The following is a 20,277-nucleotide window of genomic DNA, read 5'->3' on the forward strand; positions in this document are numbered from 1 at the left end:
AAGATTCAGGAAGCATTGATTATTAACAACACTATCTTAAGAAGAAAGTCAGAAACACAGGAAAATCAAACTCGAGCAAATAACCTATGGCTGTTGAGTTTTCTGAACATTTCCATAATTATTTCAATAGATAGGTTGAAAAGGTACTTCATATAGGTGTTAAAGATACCTGAATAGTCTATTCCTCCATTTGTTCGAGTGTATTATCTTCCACAAAAACAAGAAAAACAGCTGGAAAGTAAAAATCAACAGCAAACACCACTTGACGTTACAAACTTACTAGAAGTCTCTGATCTGACTGTTGCTACTCCATCAACATTACTGTTAATGGTAGTCTTGCTACCAGATAAGGATTGGATCCTGGGAATGTTTTTTCATAATAGATTCAAAGAGTTCCTGGGACATAAAATCAAAATATTTCCAGACGTTTCAAAGGAAACACAAAAGGAGACAACAATTTTTGATTTTGAGATCAGCAGTAACTGAAATAGGTGGTATATTCTACTTTAGATTTCCTTGCAAGTGCATAATAATATATCAGTCGGTTAAATATGTGTCCCTTAATTGCCTTAGAAAAGAAGAAAGTTTACAGCCTCAAAAGATTCTAAACCACCTGCAAAACTTCAGGATTTCTTATGTTCCTTATTTCCTACTTATTTTAGTCACTCTATTTAATCTTGGATCCTATTTGTTGAGGACTTGAGATAGATTAAGAAATATCTAATTTCCTTGTAATTTTTATTTGATCATTTTGAATCAGATGCTATATTTTCTTAATCTAACTTTCTGTACAAGATATTGAATGCTTGGTGTATTATGTTGAAATTATAAATAAATAATTAAAATAAAATATATCTAGAGAAGTGCAAAAAGAAAAATGTGAGAATCAATCATATTTCTAATTCCACTGTGCAAAACTGTGCTAGCAGCAACTAAAAACTGAAACTACAAGTTCAGGAAAAACTATGTGCAGCTAGCCTAAGATCTCTGCAAAGGCTCACATAGCAGGAAACCTGCAAATAATAAACCCACCATAAATATACTATGCACAAATCATCAGCTGTTTGAAAAAAATGACAAACCAAACTTCTGTGTTTTTCAGGCAGTGAAAAAAAAACAAGGCTCCTAGGCATGCTTCAGTGTTGGAGGTGGGGCCAATCAGAGCAAACAGCCTACTGATTGGATCTTGCTCACAGCCACAAGCCAATCTAGGGTTAGAGATCTTTTCCCACGATGAATGGAGCAATTCATTGTCAATCATTTGTATGCCCGACACTACACAATCAAAAGGTAGGCAATGTAGTGATGCAACAAACTTTATTGACTTCAAGAAAGGAAAACAGCAGATAAGGCTAGCTCAGAAACTGCAAGATAAGCACATCCATGGTGTCTAATAAAAATAAAACCAATCAATACAGGTATTTAATCCATTGGGCTGTACAGAGTTCAGTCCATAGATTCATTGTTGTTCTCTGCATTGAAGTTGCAAATGTCTATCTCCTCCTCTGGTCCAAAACAAGACAGCGTAACTGGAAAAAATCATGCGCAAAAGCATTGCAGTGTTCAACACATTTTTGACACACTGGATGCGCTATATAGATATTTTTGTTTTCTGGACAGGTGATTACACCACTGTTATGGAATTTTATGAGTGCTTGAATTCTCACCACCCAAACATCAAATTTTCTATACAGAGTAGTAAATCAGAGATTTCATATTTAGATCGCAATACTGTATTATATTTCATCCCCCTCATTCGAAACAAAGTTTACCCATTTCACAATTACTCCATTTTAGAAGAATTTGTTAGACAAGCAACATTGTTATCAATACAGTTTGCTGCACGGGGGTATCCTGAGAGTGTGATCCGTAAGGCTTATAAAAGAGCTTTATATGCTAACCGGGATTACTTGATGATGGATTCTTCAGATAGACAAGATATTCAGGCTGTCACCTACTATTCATTAGTTATGACTCTAAAGCCTACCAGTTACGAAGAATCATTTGGAGACATTGGGATATTCTTTCTATTTCACCTGCATACTCTCATTGTGATTTGAGGTTTTCTTTCAAATGAGCGGTAAATCTGAAGGAGCAGCTCAGTCCAGCATTTTTACGAGACAGTGATTAAGCAGCCCCTAGAAGGGGCACCATGGACCTTGTGGGAGTTATTTAAACTGTGACATCATGCTACAGTGTTCAGAGTTTGTTAATCCAATGGATATGAAGGGTTTTCCTCTTAGGTATATTACCACCTGTGAAACTGACCATGTGGTATACTGTATCATCTGTCCCATTTGGCAAACTTTACATGGGGCAGACATCTAGAGCCCTCTGTATACGTCTGAATGAGCACAGGAGTGCATTAAAAAGAACAGTCCTGACTGCTCCTTTAGTTGAACACTGAAATGCTTTTGCACATGATTTTTTTCCAGTTGCGCTGTCTTATTTTGGACCACATCCCTGATAACATCAGAGGAGGAGATAGATGTCTGCAACTTCAACGAACAGAACAACAACAGATCTATGGACTGAACTCTGAACAGTCCAATGTATTGATTGTTCTATTAGACACCATGGATGTGCTTATCTTGCAGTTTTTTTTCTTGTAGTCAATAAAGTTTGTTGCATCACTATATTGCCTACCTTTCGATTGTGTAGTGTCGCGCATACAAATGATTGACAATGAATTGCTCCATTCATCATGTGAAGAGATCTCTAACCCTAGACTGCCTTGATTGGCTTATGGCTGTGGGCAAGATCCAATCAGTAAGTTGTTTGCTCTGATTGGCCCTACCCCCAACACTGAAGAATGCCCAGGAGCCGTGTTTTTTTCACTGCCTGAAAAACACAGAGAAGCGTGTCAAACAGTGAGTTTGGTTTGGCATTTTTTCAAAACAGCTGATGGTTTGTGCATAGTATATTTACGGTGAGTTTATTACCATATATACTCGAATATAAGTCGATTTGAATATGTCGAGACCCCCATTTCCCACCACCCCCAAAAGGAGGAAAAATGGTTGACTTGAATATAAGTCGTGTGGCTTAATTTTCAAGTGCCCTGCTCTGTCAGGCTCTGTACCCAGCTCCCTCCCTGCTATGCTCCTGCTCGGTGCCACTCAATGGCTGAAGAAACCCGATCTCATGGCAGCCACCATCCGACCGGGTTAGCAGCGCGGCCGGAGCGTGGAAAGCTCGTTCCTGCCCGCTGCACCTCTGGACCACCAAGGATTGGCAGAGGAGGTACGATGGACAGGGCAGGGAGAGGGGCAGGGTGCAGAGCCTGGCGGCGGCCTGCAATAATTCTGGGAGGGGGTGCTGTCCTGAATATAAACTGGGACTTTTACAAAGCACTACTGTATAGATCAATGTTCTTCAACCTCTTTACACCTATGGACCGGCAGAAATAAAATATTTTATAGACCGGGCAGTTGAAGAACACTGGGCTAAGTTGTGGACCACACCCCACCCATCTCTGCCCAATCTCCGCCCAGATCCTGCCCCCATAATAGTACCAATTGTAACACTATTTTTTCCATTCAATTTCATATACACACACACAATATAATCTTATAAACAACACATAATGGTTAACCACAAAATTAAACTACACAAAGCACACTGTATGCTTTTCTTTTTTTTTTTTTAATATTCTTTATTCATTTTTTCATCTAACAATAAGTGCAACAAATATTAACAGTTAAACTTATACAATATCACTTGAGTATCTATTCTTAATAATTTCACTATTAAAAATAAAAATAAATCCCTCCCTCCCAACCCTATTCTTACACATGTGATTACATATATATATTGTTCTTTATTAATCCAACCCATCCATTTATAATTAAACTTCCTCCCACCCCCCTTCCCTATACAATTATATCAGCATGGGAAAAATGATTATTCATTTATTACAATATTCTATTAATGGTCTCCAAACCTCCTGAAATTTATTAAAATTTCCTTTCTGCAACGCTAACATTCTTTCCATCTTATACATATGACACAGTGAATTCCACCAAAAACTGTAATTTAATCTATTCCAGTTTTTCCAATTAAACATAATCTGCTGAATGGCAACTCCTGTCATAATAAATAATAATTTATTACTATTTGCAGAAATTTGGCTTTTTTTCCTCATTGGCATTTCAAATAAAATAGTATCATATGATAGAGCCACAGGATTTTCTAACAAACAATTTATTTGGCCCCAAATTAATCTCCAAAAAGCCAACATAAATGGACAGTAGAATAATAAATGATCTAAAGTCCCTGCTTCGAGATGACAATGCCAACATTTATTAGACTTAGAGCTATCTAACTTTTGTAAATGAACTGGGGTCCAGAAAGCTCGGTGTAACAGAAAAAAACAAGTTTGTCTCATAGATGTTGACATTGTACAACTCATCTTCCAAGACCAAATTCGTGGCCATTGAGACGCAGTAATCTGATGCTTAATCTCAATGCTCCAAATGTCCCTAAGGCCAGTTTTTGGTTTTTTATTCATAAATCCAGATATCAATTTATACCACTGTGCAGCCTGGTGTCCCTTGAAGTCCACCTGAAAGCACAAGAACTCTAAACTATATTGGTTTTTAAGATTTTTCCATTCAGTGAACCCTGCCTGAATGGCCTGCTTCAGTTGCAACCATCTAAAACTTTGTGATTTATTAAGGCCAAATTTGTGTTGCAGCTGTGAAAAAAAATCAAGCAGTTTACCATTAGATATAGCACAGTTACTTACCGTAACAGGTGTTATCCAGGGACAGCAGGCAGATATTCTTTACGCATGGGTGACGTCACCGACGGAGCCCACGGTACGGACCTTTTTACTAGAAAGTTCTAGTTGGCCGCACCGCGCGTGCGCGAGTGCCTTCCCGCCCGACGGAGGAGTGCGTGGTCCCCAGTTAGTATAAGCCAGCTAAGAAGCCAACCCGGGGAGGAGGGTGGGACGTAAGAATATCTGCCTGCTGTCCCTGGATAACACCTGTTACGGTAAGTAACTGTGCTTTATCCCAGGACAAGCAGGCAGCATATTCTTTACGCATGGGTGACCTCCAAGCTAACAAAGAGGGAGGAGGGATGGTTGGCCATTAGGAAAATAAATTCTGAAGTACAGATTGGCCGAAGTGCCCATCCCGTCTGGAGAAAGCATCCAGACAGTAGTGAGTAGTGAATGTGTGAACTGAGGACCAGGTGGCCGCCTTGCAGATTTCCTCAATGGGTGTGGAACGGAGGAAAGCAACAGAAGCGGCCATAGCTCTTACCCTGTGGGCCGTGACAGCACCGTCTAGTGACAGACCGGCCCGAGCGTAACAGAACGCGATGCAAGCTGCAAGCCAGTTGGATAGCGTCCGTTTAGAGACCGGTCGACCCAAACGATTCGGGTCGAAGGTCAGGAAGAGCTGAGGGGACAAGCGGTGAGCCCTTGTACGATCGAGATAGTAAGCCAGGGCACGCTTGCAGTCAAGACTGTGCAATGCCTGTTCTCCGGGATGTGAATGAGGTTTCGGGAAGAACACAGGCAAAACAATGGACTGGTTGAGGTGAAAAGCTGAGACCACCTTTGGAAGGAATTTTGGATGGGTGCGCAGAACCACCTTGTCATGGTGAAAAATAGTGAACGGTGGATCGGCAACCAGTGCATGAAGCTCACTAACCCTCCTGGCAGAGGTGATGGCAATGAGGAAAAGAACCTTCCATGTCAGAAATTTGAGCGAAGTTGTGGCAAGTGGCTCAAAGGGAGGTTTCATGAGGGCAGACAAAACCACATTCAGGTCCCAGACGACCGGAGGAGGCTTCAGAGGTGGTTTGATGTTGAAGAGGCCCCTCATGAATCGGGAAACCAGAGGGTGAGCCGTGAGAGGTTTTCCTAGGACAGGCTCATGAAATGCCGTGATGGCACTGAGATGGACTCTGATTGAGGTAGACTTGAGGCCTGCGTTGGACAGGGAGAGTAAGTAGTCCAGAACAGTTTCCACCGCTAAGGAGGTGGGATTGTGATGATGACGGAGGCACCAAGAGGAGAACCTGGTCCACTTCTGATGGTAACATTGGAGGGTGGCCGGTTTCCTGGAGGCGTCCAAAATGAGACGGACAGGCTGAGACAGATTTCCTGAAGAGGTCAGCCCGAGAGAAACCAAGCTGTCAGGTGGAGGGAAGACAGATTGGGATGTAGTAGAGACTGATGTTGCTGTGTAAGTAGAGTAGGAAACACAGGCAGAGGAATGGGCTCCCTGGAGCTGAGTTGAAGTAGAAGGGAGAACCAGTGTTGACGAGGCCACCGGGGAGCTATGAGGATCATGGTGGCTCCGTCCCTGCGGAGTTTGGATAAAGTCCGCAACATCAGAGGTAGAGGAGGAAAGGCATAGAGGAACCGATCCGTCCAGTCGAGAAGGAATGCATCCGGGGCCAGACGATGAGGAGAGAAGAGTCTGGAGCAGAACTGGGGCAGCTGATGGTTGTGAGGAGCTGCGAATAGGTCCATCTGCGGAGTGCCCCAGCGAGCAAAGATGGAGTGGAGCGTGGGAGGATCCAAAGTCCACTCGTGAGGTTGAAGGACGCGGCTGAGATTGTCGGCCAGGGAGTTCTGTTCGCCCTGGATGTAGACCGCCTTGAGGAAGAGACTGCGGGCCGTGGCCCAGGTCCAAATACGAAGAGCCTCCTGACAAAGGAGGCGAGATCCTGTGCCGCCCTGTTTGTTTATGTAGTACATGGCGACTTGGTTGTCCGTGCACAGGAGCAGAACCTGAGGACAAAGAAGGTGCTGGAAGGCCTTGAGAGCATAGAACATGGCCCGTAGTTCTAGAAAATTGATGTGATGTCGACGCTCCTGTGGGGTCCAAAGACCCTGGGTGCGTAGGTCTCCCAGGTGAGCTCCCCATGCATAAGGGGAGGCATCCGTGGTGATGATCATGGAATGTGGGGGCAGATGCAACAGAAGGCCCCTGGAAAGGTTTGAGGAGTTCAACCACCATTGTAGAGATCGCTGAAGAGATGATGTCACAGAGATGGGATGAGAAAGAAGATTCGAGGTCTGTGACCACTGGTCGGCCAGAGTCCATTGAGGTGTCCTGAGGTGGAGTCGTGCTAAGGGAAGCACATGCACCGTTGATGCCATGTGTCCCAGGAGGACCATCATCTGTCGAGCTGGGATGGTGTGATGAAGGAGCACCTGATGACAGAGGTGGAGCAGAGTCCGTCGACGATCGGAGGGGAGGAATGCCCTCATTAGTGTGGTATCGAGAACTGCTCCGATGAACTGAAGGCGCTGTGTGGGAAGCAGATGCGACTTGGGGTAGTTGATCTCGAACCCCAGTAGATGGAGAAGAGAGATGGTATGTTGAGTGGCTTGTAGCACAAGAGGAGACGTAGGAGCTGTCACTAACCAATCGTCCAAGTAGGGAAACACTTGGAGGTTGTGAGACCTGAGGAAGGCCGCCGCCACAATGAGGCATTTGGTGAACACCCTGGGTGATGAAGCGAGGCCAAAAGGTAGCACCTTGTACTGATAATGGCGATGGTGCACCTGGAATCGCAGGTAGCGACGTGAAGTTGGATTGATTGGTATGTGAGTGTAGGCCTCTTTGAGGTCCAGGGAACATAGCCAGTCGTTGTGAGAGAGATGAGGGTAAAGCGTGGCAAGGGAGAGCATTCTGAACTTCTCCTTGACTAGACACTTGTTGAGGTCCCTGAGATCGAGAATGGGACGAAGGTCTCCTGTCTTTTTGGGTACCAGGAAGTAGCGGGAGTAGAATCCCTGACCCCTTTGATCTGGAGGTACTTCTTCGATGGCATTGAGAAGGAGGAGGGATTGAACCTCCCTCAGGAGGAGGGGGGTTTGAGTTGAGAGAGAAGCAGACTCGACGGGAGGATTGTCTGGCGGAAGAGTCTGGAAGTTGAGGGAGTAGCCGTGGCGGATGATGTTGAGGACCCACTGGTCCGATGTGATGACCTCCCAACGGCTGAAGAAAATGTGGAGCCTGCCTCCGATTGGCTGAGGAAGAGGCAATGAGGGTGGAAGACTGGCTAAGCCCTGGAGAGAGGAGTCAAAAGGGCTGAGAAGGTTTGGCAGGAGGAAGAGGCTTTGCAGGTTGATTAGGCTGGGCACGAGCCTGGGTGTGTTGGTGCTGGCGGGCCCGCCTAGGTTGCTGTGCAGGTGGGTTGAGCGGTCTGGCAGAGAACCGGCGTTGATATGATGTCTGCGGTCTATAAGGGCGAGCAGGAGGAGTCTTTTTCTTTGGTTTAATGAGAGTATCCCATCTGGTCTCATGGGCGGAGAGCTTCTGAGTGGTGGTATCCAGGGACTCTCCGAATAGTTCATCTCCCAGACATGGGGCGTTGGCTAGACGGTCCTGATGGTTGACGTCTAGATCAGAGACCCTGAGCCAGGCCAGGCGGCGCATAGCCACAGCGATGGCAGATGCACGGGAGGAGAGCTCAAAGGAGTCATAGACAGAGCGCACCATGAACTTCCTCAGTTGAAGCAGGCTGGAGATGTGCTGCTGGAAAAGAGGGACCTTGTGCTCCGGCATGTATTTTTGCATGGAGGAGAGTTGCATTACCAGATGTTTCAGGTAGAAGGAAAAATGGAAGGAGTAGTTGTTTGCCCTATTGGCAAGCATGGCATTTTGGTAGAGCCGTTTGCCAAATTTGTCCATAGTTTTTCCTTCTCTGCCAGGAGGGGTGGAGGCATACACACTGGTGCCCTGAGTCTTTTTCAAGGTGGATTCTACCAGGAGAGACTCGTGGGGCAGTTGGGGTTTATCAAAACCTGGGATTGGTATGACCCTATAGAGACTGTCCAATTTACGGGGGGCCCCAGGGACAGTTAGCGGGTTCTCCCAATTTTTATAAAAAGTTTCCCGTAGGATATCGTGAACAGGTAACTTTAGGAACTCCTTGGGAGGTTGATCGAAATCCAGAGCCTCCAGGAAAGCTTGTGACTTTTTGGAGTCAGATTCCAATGGCAAAGACAAAGCCCCTGACAACTCCCTGAGAAATTTAGAGAAGGAAGATTGTTCAGGTTTGGAAGTGGTCTCGGGTGCGGAAGGCTCTTCGTCCGACGACGATGCATCCTCCTCGGTACCGGGGGGGGATTCTTCCCATAGGTCCGGGTCTCTGACATCGGTGGTTGCGTGTCGAGAGACCGGAGTGGACGGGTCGGCATGGTGAGTCTTAGACAAAGACTTGCCTGAGCGTACCGAGACATTCCCTGGCGATGTAGACCTGTGTCTGTCCCGATCCCGGGAAGAACGGTGCCGGTCTGGGTCTTGGGAAGACCGGTGCCGGTCCGGGTCATGGGAAGACCGGTGTCCTGCTCGGTCCCGAGGAGGATCCGTCGTCGTTAAGGCGACTGGTTCGTGCGGTGCCGAGAGAATGGGCATGGAAGAGTCCATAGGTACCAATGGAGTGGATACCGGTTGGACGGTGCGGGGCTCGGGCCGGTCTGGTACCGAGAGCAGCGGTGCCAAGATAGATGGTAAGAGCTGCTGAAGTTGCTGGTGGAGTTGCTCTTGCAACTTGTCCTGGAGGATGGCCGCAATGCGGTCATCCAGGGGAGGCACCGGAACCACTTTTTTCTTTTTTGGTTCCTTGGGTGCCGCTCTACACTCCGGCGATGAGGGAGCCGATGACGAGGCACTCACCGATATCGGAGTGGAGCGTTTCTTGGCCCGGCGTGGAGCCGAGAGGACTGGTGCCGTCCCCGAGGTGGGAGGGCGCTCAAGGGTGGAAGGCTTCTTAGCCGGCTTACCTGGCGCCGGAGGCGCCGACGTCGTCTCAGGCGGCGTCGAAGTGGTCGGTGTCGATTTCGACGGTGCCGCAGATGAAGATGTCGAATCCATAGACGGGCCGGTGCCGAAAAGTAAATTCTGTTGGATTTGACGATTCTTCAACGTGCGCTTTTTAAGAGTGGCACAGCGGGTGCAGGAGTCCGCCCGATGCTCTGGTCCCAGACACTGCAAGCACCAATTGTGTGGGTCAGTGAGGGAGATCGGGCGTGCACACCGCTGGCACTTCTTAAAGCCTGGTTGCGGGGGCATGAATGGAAACACGGCCTCCGCAAAATCAAACCCCGAGGCCTGGATCGTGGCAATAGGCCCCGCCGGGGTAGGAACGAAAAAATAAAACAAAAGAAAGGTTTTTTTTTTTTTTTTTTTTTGGAATTGGGAAGAAAAAAGTACCCGAAGGTGAAAAACCGAAAAAAATAACGCGAGCGGGAAGGCAAAAGGAGGATTTCAACTCTGTTGAAAAAACACACGTCTTCTTCGCTCCGCGGAAATGAAGAAACTGGGGACCACGCACTCCTCCGTCGGGCGGGAAGGCACTCGCGCACGCGCGGTGCGGCCAACTAGAACTTTCTAGTAAAAAGGTCCGTACCGTGGGCTCCGTCGGTGACGTCACCCATGCGTAAAGAATATGCTGCCTGCTTGTCCTGGGATAAAACATCATTCAGAGTTCTAATACCTGCCATTACCCAATACTTCCAGATGACCTTGAATCCGCCTATTTGAATCTTGGAGTTAAGCCATATACAGTGGAACCTTGGTTTACGAGCATAATTCATTCCAGAAGTATGCTCGTAAACCAAATTGCTCATATATCAAAGCGAGTTTCCCCATAGGAAGTAAGGGAAGCTCGCTTTGATCCGTTCTACCTCGTCCTACCCCCTGAGGCTACCGGCGCTGCTCCGTCCTCCCCCACCTTGAGGCCACCAATGCTGCTCCATACCCCCCTCCCGCAATCCGGCATCCCCCTCTGCGAACCGGTATCCTTCCCCCGCTCATGTCGCCCCCCCTCCCCCTCAATTCTACATCCCCCCCCCTTGAGCACCAAAACAAAATCCCTTACCCCGATTGGGCACCAGCACCAGCACCAACGCATAGGACATGCTGGTGCCAGTGCCCGAAGATCTTCCCTCTTCTAGGCTGGGCGGTGCATCAAAGGAGATCCTCCCTGTTGCCTGTGCTGGGCTGGGCTGGACTGGGCTTTGAGCATTTGCGCATGCTCAAAGCCTTCTGATCTCGCTCTCTCTGAGATTCTGAATCTGAGAATCTTGGAGAGAGCGAGATCAGAAGGCTTTGAGCATGCGTAAATGCTCAAAGCCCAGTCCAGCCCAGCACAGGCAACAGGGAGGATCTCCTTTGACGCACAGCCCAGCCCAGAAGAGGGAGGATCTTTGGGCACCGGCATGTCCTATGCGTTGGTGCTGGTGCCCAATCGGGGTAAGGGATTTCGTTTCGGTATAGAATCGCGGGGGATGGGGGGGGGAAAACGATGCGAGTGGGGGAGATGCCGGATTGCTGGGGGGATGTCAGATCGCGGGGGATGGCACTCGTAAATCAAGTCAAACTCGGTTTCCGAGGCGCCAATTTTGCGAATGTTTTGCTCATCTTGCAAAACACTCACAAACCGGTGCACTCGTAAACCGAGGTTTGACTGTAGTTTGATTTGTTGATTTATGTATAGGAATAGGAGTTAAATTATTCACAAACCTCAAAGTTTTCCATGTATCAACTAACACTTTGTTTTCTTTATATATCCTAGGCATTTTGATACTAAGAACATGGTTTAATCGCAGAGGAAAAATGAGTTGCCATTCCAACCACAACCAGTCTGGAATATTTTCAATGGGCTCTGGGAGGACCCAATACATACCTTTTATAGGTACCATCAAGCCTATATTTTGCGACACTGTATGCTTTTCAACATTCATTCCTACCAGAACACAGATAACCCCTATGCAAATACGAGACCAAAACTAAAAGTACTAATATATACAAACAAACCCTTAGATTCAAGACTCTACATGGAGACTGGATGGACCATTCGGATCTTTATCTGCCATCATTTACTATGTTACTATGTACATTTCAAATAGCACTAATTTAAGTTCCTTGGCTTCCCCCCATGTCTTTCTCAATAACAGACTATGGACTTTTTCTCCAGGAACTTGTCCGAATCTTTCTTTAAACCAGCTACACTATCCTCTCTTACCACATCCTCTGGCAATGCGTTCCAGAGCTTAACTATTCTCTGAGTGAAAAAAAATCTCCTCCTATTGGTTTTAAAAGTATTTCCCTGTAACTTCATCGAGTGTCCCCTAGTCTTTGTAATTTTTGATGGAGTGCAAAATTTTTGACGGAAAATTGCTGGATTCATAAAGAGGAGTAAATCAGAAAGTATATATCCTGATTATCCATCAGCAATTAAACCCGTTCCTCATGACTCCAGTTCCAATTCCTCCTTCCACATCTGCAGCACAATGTGCCGAAAGTTCAGATGAAAAATGTGCCTCTGCTGCACTTCTTACATTCTCACCTTGACCGCTGAAAGAGAAAAATAATAGCCAAGTACTCACTCCACTTACACGTCAACTGCCCCACAAGGACTCCCCCGTGGAAACTAGACTCCTTCTCCTCCCAGCGTATCGAAAATATCACAACTCTCCCACTCCCATCTTCTCATTGGCTGATCTGCGGTCCCACAACCAATCCACAACTCAGAGAGGACTGCTCTTCCACTACCTTGTTTCTCTCTCTCGTCCCAATCCCTCCCGGGGAAAAGGAAAGTTTTGATATCGCTGGCCCTTCACGGACTGACAGGAAATTTTTGTGGATCGACATCAGTTCATGGACCAGCGGTTGAAGAACACTGGTCTAGATCAAGGCTTAGCATAGGATGTTAGATTTGGTCAATCAGCTTGGCAGACCATCACGTCGGACCAATGGGTCCTCAGCATAATTGCCCAGGGATATTTCCTCAGTTTCCTTCCCAACATCATGCCCTCTCAACCTCCACCTCCGTCTGCAGTTCCTCATCAACACCTTCTGCAACTTACAATAGAAGTCTCACTTCTAAGCAGCAATGCCATGAAGCAGGTGTCACATACTCAGCAGAACCACGGCTTCTACGCCAGGTTTTTTCTCATTCCCAAGAAAACGCAAGGTCTGCGACCCATTGTAGACCTCAGACCTCTCAATGCCTGCCTCAAGAAAGAAAAATTTAGGATGATTTCTCTTCTAACAATTCTACCTCTCCTGAAACAATACGATTGGTTAGCCGACCTCAACCTCAAGGACCAAAGTTCAGCACAAGATGTTTCCATTTTCAAAAAAATAAATAAATAAATCTACTGTAGTGAGGGGAGAGTTCCACGAGACAGGCTCAGTCCAGGGACTTGATCCCCCTGTTTATTCAGATTGAAGTTGTCCCAAAAATCCTGGTTTATATGCAAGTATATACAGTATTTGCAGGTTTTCTGCTATGTGAGCCTTTGCAGGCCTGAAGAAGTGGCATATCAGCCATGAAATGATTGTATGCTAGCTGCACATAGTTTTTCTGAACTTGCAGTTTGTTTGTAGTTGCTGCTAGCACAGTTTTGCACAGTGGAATTAAAAATATGATTGATTCTAATGTTTGTTTTTTTTTATGTTTATAAATCATTTTTATTGAAATTTCAAATAAAACTATACACAAGATAAGAGTGTACAAACACAACGCAAGGAACTCCAACTAAGAGAGCATCAACCAACCCATCTAATCCACCAAAACCCCTACCCACCCAGAGAACAGCAGCAACAATAAAGTCAAGCTAAGTAGGCAATGCTCATAATATATACAAAAGCAAACAAATATCAGTACCAAATTTTGCTTCTGATAAAAGGACTCAACATAATATAGAAAGGTGTCCAACCTTGTTCAAAAAGACGACTTGCCCAAGTGTCCAAGTCAGGAATGTCTCTGCGCTCCAATAACACTTGTTGTATCATGAAACTAAAACTAAACTAAAGCTTAACTTTGTATACCGAGTCATCATTCTAAGAAGGCTCAACTCGGTTTACAGCAATTAAATAAACAGGGAATGATTTACAAATGAAAGCTCTCTAATGAGAAATCGTAGGCGGTTGTGGGGAGAGCCAACAAGTCAAAATACTCTTTCTACCCAGCATGATGTTCCGTCGGAGGAAAGCCTTACAACCAGGCCATATAGGATGCAAGCGAGCAGTTAAAAGTAAAAAGAAAACTAGGATGTAATCGCCACGTACAATCCCAAAGGTCTGCCACATAAGCGATAAGGTGCGTCCAGAATTGAGATATATAAGGGCAACGCCAGAATATGTGGCCTAGAGTGGCATGAGCCTGTAAGCATTTAGTGCAATGATTTTTAATTCTCATGTTTTTCTTTTTGCACTTCTCTAGATATATATAGTAGCCATGTAAGTTTTTTCTGCCTATGATGGATGAATGGCTGGGTGGTTTTTTTCCCCCCTCCTGTATAACTGAGGCCTTTTCTTTCGTTGGCTTTCATACGGTATCAGAGTTCAGTGCTTGTTGCTGGGTGTTCAATTCTCTTTTGGAGAGATTTTGTAAATGTTATTTAGATTGACTATACCCCTATTTCCTCCTTTTCAAGTTTTTATTTAGGGTTAGGCCTTCGGCCCTAGTTAATTTTGTCTCAGGCACAATTTCGCAAAAAATGCATGCATGCTCTTGAATATTGACAGGTAGTTAGCATGTTTTAATCAGGGAGATTTAGGGTCATCTTTTACAATAAATCTAGCCCTCCAGATTTGGTTGAAAATCAGGTTATGTTTGCCAATCAATATTTGCCATACTAAGGACCCCTTTTACAAAGGCGCTTATCGCAGTGGGTCGCGGTAATCGCTCTGATGCCCATAGAGATTAAATGGGTGTCGGAACATTTGCTGCGCAGCAGCTGCTACAGTGTCTTTGTAAAAAAAGGGGGGGAGGGGCTAATGCAGGTACTCAGGTTTTTTCTTCAAAATTAGCTCATTAGTGTAATAACTACAAAGTCATCATAAAGCTGGCCGTACACCATGCTACCACAAGAAGAACCTATGGATAAGGCATTTCTTTTTTCAAGAGCATCTGATGGCGTAATTTGCTTCAGTTTAACCTTGTACCACTATTCCTTCTAAGATTCACAATCAGAAAATGTTGGGGTTTTTTTTTTTCATCTGTTTCATTATTTAATAAAAATAAAGTTTCAAAACCAGATAAAATATACTGACCTTATTTTTCTCTTCTGCTCTGGCTGCCTGTTTGCAAATTGGATGCCAAATAGAAGTTCCTGCAAATAAACACCATGATTTAAACTGGAGTAATGCATCCTGAAAATGATCTGTATAAAATTAAAATACTACAGAATACATATTTTATTGTGAAACTCTCTGAGAAGTTAATGTTTACAAATATATTTAGGGGCTCATAATCAAAAGAGAAAAATGTCAAAAACCGGCCTAAGTTGGCATTTGGACGAACATTATCAAAATACGTCCAAGTGCCGATAATAAAAACGGGTTTAAGACGTATTTCTAAACGACTTAGGCCTTCATAGTGCCACTGAATGACCATAGCTAAACGGGGCATTTCAGGAGGAGTGTCGAGGGCGGGAGTTGGGCGGGATGAGGGCCATCTTAGACTTAGTCGTACTGCATGTAAAACCGAAAGTTATACAGCACAGGATTGACAGAACTTGGACATTGTGACTTAGACCATTTAAAACATGGATAAGCACTGCAAACACATAAAACAGATCCCCACACACTACCCCAGTGATCACCGACTCCCCCCAACCCCATAAAAATCATAATCACACCTTTAAAATTCAGCCTCCAGACCATCATCACCTGGTAGCCCGGCATAGGAAAGCCTAGTCGACCTGCACAGAGGCTCTTAAGCCATCTTGGGGGTGGGTTAGGGACCCATAGAGAAGAGGTCCCATGTCCATAAACCCCTGTAATCACCGCATTGATATTGAATCATGTGCACTCCCCTATATACCCCCAAAACCTTTTTGTACTGGCATATAAGTGGCTCCTGCAGCCATAAGGGCTATTAGGGTGGTAGATAAGTGGGTCTAGGGGATTCTGGAGGTGGTTTGGGGGGGCTCACCGTGACATATAAGGGAGCTGTAGTGAGATGATGACATGGCACTCTTTTTGTGAAGTTCACAGCAGTGCCCTGTAAGGTACCCCATTATTTAGGTGCCATGTCTGGGTGTTCAGTCCATCACTTTGCAGACCCCTCCCATGTCCAACAGGGTTTGTTCTAGGCATTTTTGACTTGGATAAAAAGTTGGACGAAAATGTGGTATAAAGATGGACGATTTAGTGACTTGGACGATCAGATTGGCAGGACGTATACTTAAGATGATTTTCTAAACAAAAAAAAAATTTGGATGTTGTCAGCATAGCTATCGCTACCATTCAGCATTTTCAGTTGGCATTACTTATGTCAGCGAAGGCCTATGGGAAATTATATCAATCTGACTCTGTCATGGGAATGCAGATAGACTCTGAGGGCAGGGAGACTGTGTTAAGTATCCCTGATATGTTTCAAGTAGCCCTGATTGAATCATGACTAGCTAAAAGGTGTTAATGTCTGTTTAAGAGGGTGCTTAGGACAATAGGTCCAGGTGCACAGATCAAGAAGATAGGCTGCTTGAATGGGACAAAGAAGCCAGAGACTAATCCCATCTCCATGCCTGCAAGTATCACACCCTCCTTTATCAATTAAATTAACCATTGTTTCAAACAGTTTACAAATTCTAAACAGAAAGATACTGGGACATACAATAGTTTCTATATTCAGAATAAGTTTCCAAGGTATAAAAGCCTCCTCTCTGCTCTATCAATCTAGCTATCAATCTATATATCTATCTCTGGAGGAGAGGGGTCTTGGCTCTCTCTCTCTCTCTTTCTTTCTCTCTCTCTCTCTCTGGTTCTCCCTAGAACTTCAGACTCTCTGTCTCTTTGTCTCTGAACTATGTAAGGCAGGGAAACTGCATTGCTCTCTGCTTAATTGTAATGCTTAATTGTAATGCTTATAAATATTGCTTTTCTGTAAGACTATTTCTATAATATATTCTTTATGCAATCACCTCTGGCTTTGCCTCTTTGATTCTACTTCCTGGTGAGTCTTCAGTGAGGACCAGCGTTTGTCAGGGCGCCTTTCACTTAATCTCTACCACCATATTTTGTGGGGGCCACTAACAAACCTGACAGATGTATTTTTCGAAAATGTGTCCTAAGTTTTTTTTTACTTTGGACGACTTGCGACTTAGACGAAAACGGACTTAGACGTTCCTTTCGATTATGCCCCTCTTATTGTTTATTCTTTTTACATGATAAATATCTAAGGATAAACTGGGGAAATTGATCTGGAAACTGAAGCCAAAGAAGAACCAGATATTTTAAAAGAAGTCATAGCAGCAATTAAAGCTTTATTGAAAAACAAATCACCTGGTATCGACGGTATGCCAATTAAATTAATAAAAGGCTCAGAAGGTGCTATCATGCTTCTCACTTGACTGCATCAACAGATTTGGAAGGAAAAAAACATTTGCCAAACGAATGGAGATCACTGTTTATTAATAATAATAATAATAATACCAATTTATATACCGCAGGACTGTGAAGTTCTATGCGGTTTACAAAGATTAAAAGATGGTACAAATAGATTGAACTTAACATGGTGGAAGCTAGTGATTAACAGCTCAAGGGATCAGTTATAGAGGAGTTGTACGGGTCAGCTGTCTAGATATTTCAGGAACAGATATGTTTATACCTATATCAAAGAAAGGTGACACCAAGGACTTTAACAACTACAGAACGATTGCATTAATTCTACATGCCAGCAAACATATTGCTGAAAATAATACAACGAAGGCTCCACTCATACGTTGAGCAAGAACTACCCGAAGTTCAGGCTGGTTTCAGAAAAGGTTGAGGAACAAGATAAATTATTGCCAATGTTAGATGGATATTGGAGAAGAGCAAAGAATACCAAAAATCCCTATACCTTTGCTTCAACAACTACAGTAAAGCTTTTGACTGTGTAGATCACAATAAACTCTAGTGCAAATGGGAATACCCAAACACATAATTCAGCTGATAGAGAGCCTATATGAAAATCAAGAAGCTGCAGTGAGAATTGAATATGGCAACACTGACTGATTTCCAATAAAATGTGGCATCAGGCAAGGATGCATCTTGTCACTAAACTAAACTAAACTAAATCTTGGGTTTATATACCGCAACATCTCCACAGGTGGAGCTCGACACGGTTTACATGGTTAGGGAAGGAACGGAACTCCAATAGATTTATAGAAGTAGGTAAGAAGAGAGGATAGGTGTGATAATACTAGGGAGGGGATGAGGTTACGTTTTGGAGAAGAGCCAGGTCTTCAGAAGCTTACGGAATGGTAGAAGGGGGCTCAAGTTGCGGAGAGGGGAAGGGAAACTATTCCATAACTGAGCGATTCTGAAGTGGAGGGAGGAACCAAGTTTACCAACGAGGGAGATGCCTTTTAAGGAGGGGAGGGATAATTTTAGTTTTTGCGTGGATCTAGTGAAGAATGGATTTGAGGAAATCCAGGATAGAGGGATAAGAGGTGGAAGGATGCTGTGGAGGATCTTGAAGGTTAAGCAGGCACATTTAAAGTGGACCCTGGAGATGACAGGAAGCCAGTGGAGCTTGGACAGGAGCGGAGAGACATGGTCAAATTTACTTTTTGAGAAGATAAGTTTGGCCGCTGTGTTCTGGATTAGTTGGAGTCTGTGGAGGCTTTTCTTTGTTAAGCTAAGGTAAATGGAATTGCAATAATCCAATCTGGAGAGGATGATGGACTGTACGAGCACGGCAAAGTGTTTTTGGTGGAAGCAGGACCTCACTTTCCTCAGCATGTGAAGGCTGTAAAAGCATTTTTTTATCAGGGAATTGAGGTGGTCGTTGAAGGATAGCGAGGAATCTATGGTGATGCCCAGGACTTTGCTAGAGAACTCCAGTTGTAGAGAGGAGCCTGTGGGCAGTGGGATGGAAGTGGGTAGATGATCAAGTTTAGGGCCAAGCCAAAGTAGTTTGGTTTTGGACTCATTCAGTTTCATTTGTACAGCGAGGGCCCAGGATTGAAGGTTGGTTATGCATGAAGAGATGTTTGCTGCGAGATTGGTGAGGTTTGCGTCGGTCTCAACCAGTTCAACCTGTTCAACCAGTACGGTGAAACAATCTACAGAAAAGCAAATTTGGAAGAAGAGAGTATCGGTTTCAAAGTTGGTGGCTGAAATATAAACAACCTGTGCTATGCAGATGATACAACACTCATCACCAGTAGCAAACAAGACATGCTGTATCTACTGAGAAAAGTCAAAACTGAAAGTCATAACATGGGAATAGAACTGAACATAAACAAGACGAAGATCATGAACACAGAAAATGATGACGATTTTGAGCTTGAAGGTAATAGAAGTTGTAAAGGATTTAAGTCTTCTGGGTTCATTTGTAAACAAAGAAGCAGGGAGGAAATAGTTCACAGAATAGCACTTGGTCGCTCAATGAAGGCTCTCAATAAAGTATTCAAAGGCAAGGAGGTAATACTCCAAACGAAGTTCAGATTTGTCTGTGCACTCATAAAAGCCAAGTACACTCCAGAGAGGATCAAGATGGCGACGGAGTGAGTTGCGTATAAAGTGGCTCCTGAACCTTATCGGCAAAATCTTTAATTTTCCTCTATTAAAGTTTACTTGCCATATTTGAAGATGCCAAAGTGCAAGGGTAAGCAGAAGAGTGATCTTCCTGCCTCCTCTTCCACTTCATTGACGTGACAGACAGCAATAACATCCTTTGCTGTCTCAGTTGGACCGGGTGTCTCTGCTAACCAAGGTGGGCAGACCTCGCTCTTGAAGGGGCGATATTTCACGGAGCCCATTGGGGCCTGCAGTTCCTCCGCGTCCTGGGACAATGTCGGGGACGCCTATAGCTTCTCAGAACGCATCGGAGTTGCTATCTCCATCAACGCTGCAGGTTTCACCCCTAACCCCAGATGGAAATTTCAACTTGCCAATTTCATTGCAATCGGCTACAGTGGCTGGAGGAACTGTAACTCGGAATGTGGCAAGGACAGAGAATGTCTTTCAACATTCTATGGCGGTGATTCCTGAGGTGATGTCTCCTGTGATTTCTCTCCCTGCTCCCCTGAAAAGACCAGCGGTGATAGACATGGAAGTCATCTGGAGCGCTGTAGAAAATTTGCACAAGGTATGTTCCCAGTTTATTTCCTCAGTGCAAAATACTAATACAGTGATACCTTGGTTTACGAGCATAATTTGTTCCAGAAGCATGCTCGTAAACCAAAATACTCGTATATCAAAGCGAAATTCGCTTGATACGTTACCACCCACCCCCACCCCCCGAAGCCAGCGGCGCTGCTCTATCCCCCCCCGAGAACCGGCATTGCTCCCCCTGAAGGCC

The 20,277-nt window shown here is 44.7% G+C and overlaps 1 protein-coding gene across 6 annotated transcripts in view; it reads right to left on the reverse strand.

The window, feature by feature from the left end:
* ABLIM2 (actin binding LIM protein family member 2) overlaps positions 1–20,277 on the reverse strand; it is a 337,722-nt gene that overhangs the window by 230,756 nt on the left and 86,689 nt on the right. For all 6 annotated transcript variants that reach the window (XM_033950058.1, XM_033950066.1, XM_033950046.1 and 3 more), the window contains exon 8: positions 15,039–15,097. In XM_033950058.1, the coding sequence (XP_033805949.1) occupies positions 15,039–15,097 (59 nt within the window). The remainder of the gene's footprint in view (positions 1–15,038; positions 15,098–20,277) is intronic.

Source organism: Geotrypetes seraphini, chromosome 1 (assembly GCF_902459505.1).
Source record: "Geotrypetes seraphini chromosome 1, aGeoSer1.1, whole genome shotgun sequence".
Lineage (NCBI taxonomy): Eukaryota > Metazoa > Chordata > Amphibia > Gymnophiona > Dermophiidae > Geotrypetes > Geotrypetes seraphini.